The 11,570-nt window shown below is 49.7% G+C and overlaps 1 protein-coding gene across 2 annotated transcripts; it reads left to right on the forward strand.

Annotated features, from left to right (window-relative positions):
• Positions 1-163: 163 nt before the first annotated feature.
• On the forward strand, positions 164-6,993 carry WAS (WASP actin nucleation promoting factor). Of its 2 annotated transcripts, XM_047844861.1 has the most exons (12): positions 166-352; positions 674-814; positions 1,662-1,748; positions 1,849-1,951; positions 2,064-2,105; positions 2,198-2,248; positions 2,893-3,067; positions 4,099-4,141; positions 4,347-4,500; positions 4,691-5,097; positions 5,359-5,473; positions 6,691-6,993. In XM_047844861.1, the coding sequence occupies exons 1-12, from the start codon at positions 221-223 to the stop codon at positions 6,744-6,746; spliced, it is 1,506 nt and encodes a 501-aa protein (XP_047700817.1). In that variant the 5' UTR covers positions 166-220; the 3' UTR covers positions 6,747-6,993. The 2 variants fall into 2 exon arrangements, with proteins under 2 accessions (XP_047700818.1, XP_047700817.1); XM_047844862.1 differs by lacking the exon at positions 674-814 and having other exon boundaries at positions 164-352.
• Positions 6,994-11,570: the final 4,577 nt, after the last annotated feature.

The following is an 11,570-nucleotide window of genomic DNA, read 5'->3' on the forward strand; positions in this document are numbered from 1 at the left end:
TGGGTCTTAACCAGTTGAATGGAAGAGGGCCCCAGTCTGAGGGAGGAGGGTCCAAGCCTGTTCTAGGGAGGGAGGAGGAGGCCAGGCCCACCCAGGGGCCCCTGGAGGACTTGTTTCCCTTGTGGTTTTTTGCACTTCCTGTTCCCCTGCTCACTGCGGAAGTTCCTCTTCTTACCCTGCACCCAGAGCCTAGCCGGAGAGGACAAGGGCAGGAGGCACCATGAGTGGGGGCCCTGTGGGAGGCAGGTCTGGGGGTCGCGGAGGACCAGGGGTTCAGCAGAACGTACCCTCCACGCTCCTACAGGACCACGAGAACCAGCGACTCTTCGAGATGCTGGGTCGGAAATGCTGGGTGAGCTGGGGATCTCCTAGCCCTCCCTGTCTCCCTCCCTTTCCTCCTCTTCCTCTACTCCTCTCTGCCTCCTCATCTTCCCCATCCTTCTCCTTTCCTCTTCTTCCTTCCCCTCTTCCTCTCCTCCTTCCCTTCTCCATCATCTCCTCTCTTAGAATCCACTTAGCCCCATTCACCGATCCCAGGAAGATCTTGATTTCCAAGTCTGTCAACTCTCCCTCTGGCCGTGGCTCTTCCTTTGGAGCCCTAACAGCCACGGACATGGGAGAACTGGACACTCTGGCTGACCAGATTCCAATGAGCCCTGCTCTTCCCTCCCAGACATTGGCCACCGCCGTTGTTCAGCTCTACCTGGCACTGCCTCCCGGAGCAGAGCACTGGACCAAGGAGCATTGTGGGGCTGTGTGCTTCGTGAAGGATAACCCCCAGAAATCCTACTTCATCCGTCTTTATGGCCTTCAGGTGACTCCCACCTCCCCGCACTGGACATGCAAACCAGTTTTCAACCCTGCAAACCCATACCTGTGTCCATAGCCCCAAGGCCTTGGACAGATCAGTAAACCTGAGCCCCGGGACCAAAGACTTCATCCAGATGTCAAACTCTGGTTTGCCTTTCTTTGTTTTTGATAATTGACCCAGAATCTCCATGTCAAGATCTATAAAACCCCAAATATTAGTATAACTCCTAAATCTAACAGTATAGTTCTGTTTCATGAACTCCAAACAAAAAGAGCCCTGTATTTTTACCTTAACTTCAAATCTTTTCTAAACTTAACATTTTGGGTCCCATAAATTCCCTGTCATAACTCCTGAACCCTAAATGTTTGCCTAGCTCCTAAGCCATAGCTCTGCTCCATAAACCTCAAATCGCACATACACCTTGGCTGAATCCCCCACCCCCAAAGCTTTCAAGTCTATATGTCTGAACCTCAAATATCAACCCCAACTCCCAGGACTGGAGCCCTACCTGTCCAAATGAAGGCCCCCATAAAGGAAGGATGTAAGATGGAGTCTGTGAATGGGTTCAGTTTCCTAGGACTAGAGTCCTAAATCCTCCTATTCAAGCCCCCAAGTCCCACATCTAGGGCCCTGAACCCCAAATCCAAATCTCCGACTGCAGTGTCCAACTCCCATACTGTACCTCAACCCTCCACATCTGACATCTAGACCCCCAACTCCCTGATGCTAAGCTGGAAATCTCTAATGCGATCCTGGGGCCCCAAATTATGATATCATTCTCCTTGCCCAGATAACAGAGGCCTGCCACCCCGGGCAGGCCTCAGTGCCAGTGTGTTTCCCACCTCTCCAGGCTGGCCAGCTGCTCTGGGAACAGGAACTGTACTCACAGTTGGTCTACTCCACTCCGACCCCCTACTTCCACACTTTTGCTGGAGATGTAAGTGGCCACTCAACCCCTGGGCCTCAGTTGGGATGTGGGGAGGAGATGGGAAAGGTGTGGGGGGCCTGGAAGGCTATTGAACCCAAGATATGTGCAGGACTGCCAAGCAGGGCTGAACTTTGCAGACGAGGGCGAGGCCCAGGCCTTCCGGGCCCTGGTGCAGGAGAAGATACAAAAAAGGAATCAGAGGCAAAGTGGAGGTGAGGAGGCCTTGGGGGAGAAAACGAGGTTGGGCAGGAGTACATGCAAGGGTAGGGAGCTGGAAAAGCTCCTCTTATGGTTCTGGTTCCCAGTCCATCCGTCTCTCCACAGATAGACGCCAGCTACCCCCACCACCAGCACCAGCCAATGAAGGTGAGTCCTCAAGTTCAAGGAAGGTAATAAAGGGCTAGCCCAGGAACCTGTGGCAGGGTTGTAATAGCTCTCTATCCGTTCCATCTCTCCAGAGAGAAGAGGACCCCCACCCCTGCCTCCGCACCCAGGTGGAGACCAAGGGGGTGAGTGCTGATTCTTTCCTGTGTCTCTGAGTGGACAGGTGGGTGGGGGAGTGGATGGATAGATGGGTGGGGAGTGGGTGGATGGATGAGTAGTTGGGTGGGTGTAGAGATAAGTGGGCGAATGGGTGGGTAGATGGATTGCTGGTGGATAGATGGTTGAGTGGGGGATGAATTGATGGGAAGATGAAAACATAGATGTATAGGAGAATGAGTATGTGGATATATGGATGAATAGATGGATGTATGATTGAGTAAATCAATGAATAAGTGAATGAATTGAACAGCAAATAAATGAATAATTGACATAACATTTCAATCAGTGAATAAAGCAATGATTGAATGAACGACTGACTGAATGAATAATTTAACAAATAATTTGGTCAATGAGCCATGAATGAATGAATGAATACTTAAGTGATAAGCATGAGTGAATGAATAAATAAATGAATTGGTGAATGTAAGAATGGCTTGTAGAATCCACTCATCCACTTCTCCATAAACCCTACTTGGACCCCTTACCCACTCCCTCTGTGACCATCAAACACACACACACAGATTCCCTCAACACTCTTCTGTCTCTTGCCCCTATGCTTTGGTTGGTAGGTAAGTAGGTCAATGGCTCAATCACACTATTTTCCCCACAGGCCCAGCAGCTGGCCCCCTGTCCCTGGGGCTAGTAACAGTGGACATCCAAAACCCGGACATCACAAGTTCACGATACCGTGGGCTCCCAGCACCTGGGCCTGGCCCAGCTGATAAGAAACGCTCAGGGAAGAAAAAGATCAGCAAAGCTGATATTGGTGCACCCAGTGGATTCAAGTGAGAACCTCTCCCCATTGGTCCCACAGATCCCTCTGGGGGGGGGGTGAATGAAAAGTTGGACAGGAAGAGAGCTGAGTAGATGGAAGGATGGGCACATGGGTGGGTGGGTAGGTAGATGCGTGGATAGGTGGGTGGATGCAAGGCCACGACTAGGGAGAGGCAAGCGAGGTGCCAAGGTTGCAAAATTTATAGAGGTAGTTACTCTAAGGGTCATGCAACTGTAACTAATGACTGTGAGAGTGAGGGACCCATTAAATTTTACGCCTTAGGCACCTCACTTGCTTCACCTTAGTCCCACCCTGAGTGGGCTGGTGGGTGAATGGATGGGTGGGTAGATGGGTAAATGGATGGATGGATGAATGGATGGATGAAAGAGTGAGTGAGTTGGGGAATGAATGGATAGGTGGGTGGATGGATGGGTGAATGGGTAAATGGGAAGTGGGTAGGCAGATGGATGGGTGAGTGGATGAGTGTGTGGACAGATGGATGGATATCTGGTTGGTTCACAAACAAGGTGGATGGGGATGGACAGGTGGCCAGATATGTGGATGAATGGACAGTTCAATGGATAAGTAGACAGACAAAAGTATGTGGTTGAATGGGTGGACAAAAGAGTAGATGGATTGAAAGGTGAGCACATGGGTAAGTGGTTGGGTGGATGATCAAGTATGTGTGAAGATAGATTGGTGGACAAATGGGTAAACAGATGTATATAGGAAGATGAGTAGAGAAACAAATGTACAATAGATCCGTGGTCTGACAGGTGGATGCAAATGGCTAGGTGGGCAAACAGATGGGTGGATGGATGGTAGAAAAAGGGATGGGTAGACAGATGGGCACCACAAACTATGGACCCCTTCTAATTCTATAACTGTTGCTCTCATTCAGTCACTCAGTCATTCACTTGTGACTCATTCATTAATTCTGGCTCCTCGGAGTCTCTCTGGGCAGAAGGCAAGAGGGCTTCACTAGGAAGGGAGGGAAGGAAGCACAGTGGGGTTTCATTGGGATCTCCTCACCTCCCCCAGACATGTCAGCCACGTGGGGTGGGACCCCCAGAATGGATTTGACGTGAGTAATTCCAAAGACCCCTTGACCCACTTAACTACCAACCTGCCCTTCCGTAGTCCACTGGCTCAGACCTACCCCTAGACCCCACCCTTTCTACACCCCTCTCAGAAGATCCCTCTCGGGGGTGGACCTATTGATAACCTGTGCCCCTTCCCTATCCACTTTATTCCCCTACCCCTGCCCTGGCCTTTTTCCTCCTGGGCAGGTAAACAACCTGGACCCGGATCTGCGGAGTCTGTTCTCCAGGGCAGGAATCAGTGAGGCCCAGCTCACAGATGCCGAGACCTCCAAGCTTATCTACGATTTCATTGAGGACCAGGGTGGGCTGGAGGCTGTGCGGCAGGAGATGAGGCGCCAGGGTGAGTCCCCCCCCTTCTTCTCCAGCCCTAGTAGCTGGTTTTTAAGAGATATAGTCACTCAGTCCTCATGGAAACCCTTATACTCCTTGAATGAGGAGTTGGTCAGTTGGGGTACCCATTTTATAAATGAGCAAAACTGAGGCTCTGAAGAAAACTATAACAATAGCTATGTGTTATTTTCCCCCCTCAGAGCCACTTCCACCGCCCCCACCGCCATCCCGAGGAGGAAACCAGCCCCCCCGGCCCCCTACTATTGGGAGCAACAAGGGTCGTTCTGGTCCACTGCCCCCTGTACCTTTGGGAGGTGCTCCACCCCCGCCAACTCCCCGGGGACCCCCACCCCCAGGCCGAGGGGGCCCTCCACCACCACCCCCTCCAGCCACTGGACGTTCTGGACCACCACCCCCTCCGCCCTCTGGACCTGGAGGGACTCCTGTGCCTCCACCACCACCACCACCACCACCACCACCACCCAGCTCTGACGATGGGCCAGTCCCTCCCCCTCCTCCTGCTCTGGGGCCTGTGGGGGGCCTGGCCCCCAGTGGAGGTCGGGGGGCACTTTTGGATCAAATCCGGCAGGGAATTCAGCTGAACAAGGTGAAGATGGGCAGGATTGAGGGTTGGGGGTCTGGGGCTCGGGTGTGCTGGGCAAGCCAGGATATTAGGGGGCCAGGGCTGAAATTAATGGAGGTCCCAGTCTTTGGGGTTTCAGTAACAGGGCTGGGAGGTTGGTGGGGCGAGGTAGGCTGGGAACCTTGAAGGGGACTGGAGTGTATGGGAGGGGAAGTAATGAAGGGGCAGGGAGGAGTGCTCCAGTCACGGGCTTTGAACCCTCTGTGCTGAACCCTCTTGCTGCAGACCCCTGGGGCCCCAGAGAGCTCAGCACTGCAGCCTCCACCTCCGAGATCAGAAGGGTTGGTGGGAGCCCTGATGCACGTGATGCAGAAGAGAAGCAGAGCCATCCACTCCTCAGGTGAGAGCCTGCCCTTTGCCAGGACAGAGCCTGGTTCCCAAGGCTAGTGTTGGTCTAAAAATAACCCCAACGGTTACCATCAATAGTAATAGTATCCATACATGACTCTTGTATCAATCTCCTTTTTGACAATGTTAACATTGTATTATGGAACAATAATATAATTCACTCTATCTTTTTTTAAAGTTTATTTGTTTTGAGAGAGAGAGAGAGAGAGAGAGCGCAAGGGCACAGGCATATGCAGGAGGGGGAGGGGCAGAGAGAGAGAGGGAGAGAGAGAATCCCAGGCAGGCTCTGCACTATTAGTGCAAAGCCTGATGACCGGCTTGAACTCACAAACCTGTGAGATCGTGACCTGAGCCGAAATCAAGAGCTGGAGGCTTAACTGACTGAGCCACCCAGGCGTACCTGTTTCACTCTATCTTTGATGATAATATTATCATTAATGCCAAGGCATGTCCACAGTATTAATATTAATCCTGTATGTTCAGTAGTGTTAACATTAGTCCACATGTGATGATATTATAAAGAACCCCACCTTGGACAATAATATTAACTCTAACTCCATGTGTCAATAGGTGAACATTAGCTCATTATGTGATAATTATATAACTAGTCAAATCTTTATATAATAATGTTAACATTAATCCCCTGATGTGTCAACAATATTGTCATTATATGACAATTATATGAGGGTAATATGGACCTCAACCTATTATTGGCAGTATTAACATGTATCCCAGAGTACATCCACAAGATTACTATGAATCCATTATATGACAATATTGTAATGAATCTCATCTTTGATAGTGATATTGTCAATAACCCATTATGTATCAACAATATTAACATTAACCTGGTATGAAATAGTAATATTGTAATATACTCTATCTTTGCTAATAATATTTAAATCCACCCAATTAAGTAACAAACCTGTTAACGTTAACCCTTGTGTGAGCGACAGTAATATCCCAAGTAACCATATTTTTGACAATGACATTAACTTCAACTCCAACTCCAACCCATACCCTAACTCTTGTTCCTCTGAGGGGGCCCCTTCCTCATCCAACTGCACAGGCCCCGGATGTGATTTCCAGCAGGAGACCTCAGTCCCCCAGGACCCTGAGTCCTGACTCTCAGACCCCAGGAACCTCACCCCACTCAGGTCCCTTGAACCCTTATGCTCATCCTGAGACCTGCTTTTTCTTTTCCTCCAGACGAAGGGGAGGACCAGGCCGGTGATGAGGATGAGGACGATGAGTGGGATGACTGAGTCACCCTGCCCACCTGTTCTACGCCTCCTCCCCTGGCAGCCGCTGTTTCCTGCCCTCCACTCCTGGCCTCCAGGCCCTCAAGCCCCATTTCTCCCCCACCAACCCTTCCAATGCTGTCATCTCTGACTGATCCCCAACATTCACCCTAGCAAATTGCCAGGGCCCCTTTTTATATAAAATTTCTAGTTCTCCTCACATAAGGATTTTTAAACAGAAATAAAATAACTGTCTTTTTGTTTCTCTCAATCTGTTTATATTCCAAATATGGAAAGTTGGGGTCCTTTTTCCATATATCTCTTTTATTCATCTATACCATTTCATTTATTTAGCCTTACATGTATATATTCACTCATTTGTTCCCTCATTGATTTCTTTGCTTCCTTTTGCCCTTCTTTCCACATTTACTGCCAGGCACTACTTTAGGGGCTGGGGATAAGGCAGTGGGGAAAAAAACCTAGTGAGGCCAACATTCTAGTGGAGGAGACAGCTCTAAAACAAGGAATCAAATAGAAACAAAAGATACAGATCATGGTTAAGTGCTGTGATATGCTGAGGGGGAATGACATTCAGATGGAAACTTCATGGAAAGTCACCTGGAGGAGGTGACAGTTGTGCAGAACCTAAAGAGAGAGGAGTCAACCAATAAATATTTGGGGGGAGGGCACTGCAGGTGGAGGGAACAGCCAGTGTGAAGGCACTCTAGTTGGAGGGAACAGCCAGTGCAAGGGCCCTGAGGTGCTTGGTGTGAGGGTGAGTGTGGTGAATGAGCAGGAGTTATTATTAATTTACTTATTTAGTAATTAAAAAAAAACCCAAAACATTAAATCAGCATTGTATTAGATCAAGAGACTACTCAGTGGTCAGACTTACTCTCCATGCCCACAACTCACACACCAGGATCCTGATGGGCAGGACCCCCTCTCAATTTTTAAATTTGGTTCTGCCCAGTTCTCAGTGCAAACCAAGTCCTGGCCGATGGCAATGAAAGAGGCAAAGACTTAGTAATCAGATAGATCTGCTCTAGAACCCAGGCAAGATGCCCCACCTCTGAGCCTCAGTTTCTTCATCTATACAATGGAGGTTTACAATATGTAACCGATTCCCAACTGAGATCGCACTGAGACACCCTTCCTCCTCTAGGAATTACTCACCAGAAAGAAAAAAGGAGCAAGTCAAAACTGTCCTTGGTGTTTAAAGCTGTTTCCAAGGGAGTGATTAGTACCTCTTGCTCACCAGAGCCTTAGAAGAGGTGCCTACTCCTTCCCATTTCTAACATCTGGTGGATTCAAGATCTCAAGTATCCTACCTTTTAGAGAACAAGGAGGGGAGTTGGGAGAAAGATAACAGTGAGGAGGAATCCAGAGAGGAAAGGCCTCATCCATCTGCAAGACTAGTGTAAGAATTTCTGAACCATCCAAGGTGCAGGCAGGGGCTTAGGGGAGAGAACGAAGGAGAGCCAGGGTGAGGGTGGAGGTGTGGGAGGTGGGAGTTGGTTTTGCTCCTTAAGAATTCGCCTGCAGCCTCAGAAGCTGAAGAAGGAGGGAGTCTCAGGTTCTTTTTAATTCTTTCATTGTTCTTCACCTTTCACTCCCCTCCCCACGGCACCACACGTAGGCCAGGTCCCAGGAGCAAGCTGAGTCTAGGAAGGGCCTGTCAGTATCACTTACCTGCCTCCCCACCCCCTGCTAGGAAACCCTAGAAATCCAGTGTTCTGGGACCCCCTCAGCAGGCTTTGTCCTGGGGAAGAAACTTCCATCACACAACCTCTGAATCCCCAGGAGCGCTGCCTGGAGCAGGCACAGACTTGGCTTAAAAGTATCCACTGTGGACAAGTTGCTTGAACCTTTCTGGACCTCAGTTTCCTCAGTCTTTTCCATGGAGACTAAAAATGCTTACTTCCCAGGGTTGTGGAGAGAATTAAAGTAGATGGCGTCTGCAGAGTGCCTGGCTCCTTCAGTCATCTGTAAACATTAGATGCTGCTACTGTTCTTGTTCTTACCGGTTGTCACTGATCCTGAGTCACCGCTGATTATAAAATGCCCCATTATTTTATGTATCACTAAGAAAGACAAAAAACTGCGGATTGAATTATGACTCACCAGTGCTTGAGAGATGCAGCCTGATTTCAGAGATGTTAAAAATGACATGCTCCTGGAATGCTGGCTGGGGATGTTCCTTAACCTGCGTTCTGGTTCCACATGGATGTTTGCTTGTGAGAACTCATGATACTGGTCACCCATTGTCTGTGCACTCATGTATGTGTAGTACAATCAAATATGAGGTTTACATTAAAAACAGATCAAACCTGTACAGCTTGGAATGGAAAAGACCTTATACTGGCCCCAGCACTAGGTAAGGCAATATACACAGTTGGCACTAAATTAATGCTGAATGAACAGACAAGTGGCTGGGAGTGGGACACAGTAATAACAAGGTGGCATCTTACTTTTGATATCTGAACAGATGCTAGTCGAGAAAGATTCATTTCCACATGAGCTAGAGATGCCCCCACCCCAAGGTCACTCATCTGAGGTTTTACAGATGAAGAAACTGCCTAAGATCACACAATGATGGAGCTAGTATTTGAACCAGATAGCTAGGCTCCAGGATCCACTACACTATATACAATGTTTGGGGAGGACCGAGGTATAAAAAATTAATAGAGGGAAACCTTTCTAAAATGGACTCAGGATGCTAGAAGGGGAGGCTGGTAGAAGCAGCTTACCACTCAATATCAATTACAAGAAAGGTTGTCAATTACACCCCCCCCCAAGAGAAGTATGTCAAAAGGCAAGAATGATCAATTACAGGCCCCTTGCATGGAAAGATGTACATTGTATCTCCTACAAGAAACAGACTAGTCCTGCAACTTGCCAATGACAACCCATCATCACTAGGAACTCTTACTTTTATCCAATAGACTTTGGTTCCAAACAACCCCTCCCAAATTCCTCCTTCTCCAGAATGTAACGTTCCTCTCCTTTGTTTATTGAACTGGCATATGGTTTTGCCACACCTTGCTAGTCTTGCATTGCAATTCTCAGCTATTCCTGAATAAATGCAGCTGTTGCTCCTTAAATAACTGGCAGTTTTTAACCTTAACAAAGGAATGTTTCCCCACACCCACGGACCCCCTACATGACCCACCCCCAGGCTCAGTCATGCTTTAAATCATCCTTGTGGGTTGGACAGGAGTCCTGGACTCCTGGGATGGGAAAGTTCTGCCCGTCCAGGGAGATGGGGGGACATGTGAAGACCAGCATGTGTTCTAGAAGGAATAATGAATGCAAGAAGATGCGTGGTGGGACGTGCGCTGTTGACTGTTCCACTCGTGGTAAGCAGGGGCTGACGTGCAACCTCAGACTGACCAGCCGTTTCTCCAACTAGCTCGTAGCTAGACTTAGCAGGCCGTTTCCTTAACTGTATAACTGTTTGGTTGACTACATAACTCATGGACCAACAGGGAGAGGGGCAGTTTGAGGAACTGACAGTGCAATTTCCTGATGCTGTGGGGTACTCAATGTGTAACTAAATTACACCAGCCTGGGGCTGTCTGGGGCTGGTTGGTGGTCAGATAGTGTAAAGGATGGGCAGCCTCCTGAAAGACTGCCAGGCTGCCTGCCTGGGTGGCAGGACGTTGTGAATGGCCTGACTATTGCTAGGAGTCACATCTGGCCTGAGGGAGTGTCTGGATGTTATACTGTCTGATGAAGCGTAAGAGGGAATTTCATGCTGCCTGATGGAGAGATCTGTGACTGCCTGATAGGTAGCTGTATCTGGTGACTGTCCACCCTGGCCAAATCACGGCATGCTTGACAGACCCTGTAGTCAGATGCTGAGAATGGCTGCCTGGCTGATTGACAATATGATGAAGGGCAGCGAATGAGTCACAGGCCAGCTGACCAATTGAAAGATCAGTGTAGCTGCTGGATTCAATGGCTGTGCCAGGCTGGAATCAAAGCCGCCTTGAGGCAGCCCCCTGGGTCAGAGGAGACTGATTGAATGACTGACCAATGTTGGGCATACCTTGACTGAGAAGGGACAGGCTGCTGAGCCACTGTCAGGTGGCGTGGAGGCTTTAGTTGCTGTGACTGCTTTGAGGGAATAACTGCCTGATCATGGTGTGAATGAGGAGTAACCCGAGGGAATTAGAGAGTGACCAACTAGCATTGGATGCGTGACTGCCTGAGAGGGCGACAGAAGATGCTGACAGTGACAGACTGTCCTGAAGTAATAATCACGGCCTGCCTGAGGGCATGGCTGGTGGCTCTGAGATAGTTTCCCCAGGGGGATTCAGAGCTGCTCCTAGAGCAAGAGTAAATGGAGAGAGCGGCTGCTGGACTGTATGAAAGAGAGAGAGAGGGAATGACAGGTTGGCTGACAGGGGAGTTGTTAGCGCCGTGTGCCTGCCTGGAGGCAGGAATGGATGCTGCTGCTGTTGACTGGTAGACAGCGTGAAGGCGGGGTGGTGGTGGCGGAGTCTAAACAGTTCTCTGCGGTGATGGGCCCATTGTCTGATTCGAGTCTGGGGACTGTCCGTGGCGACAGTCCATCTTGAGAGTCACGGCCTGCTTTGGGTTAAAATGTGGTGACGACTGACTGACGGTGGTAATTGGGGGTCTGACAGGACAGAGAATCCCCCGTACGGCGGGCTGACAACGTGATTGGCTGACGACGTAATAGGCCTGCGTACGGGCAGGGCCTCCGGCGAACTCAGTTGCCGCCGCCGCCGCCACCGCCCAGACGCACTCTGGGAAAGCTCTGGCGAGCACCCGCCTCCGGGACCGAGCGGGGTGGCGGGGAGGGGTCCGGTCACGGCTCGC

Source organism: Prionailurus viverrinus, chromosome X (genome assembly GCF_022837055.1).
Source record: "Prionailurus viverrinus isolate Anna chromosome X, UM_Priviv_1.0, whole genome shotgun sequence".
Classification (NCBI taxonomy): domain Eukaryota; kingdom Metazoa; phylum Chordata; class Mammalia; order Carnivora; family Felidae; genus Prionailurus; species Prionailurus viverrinus.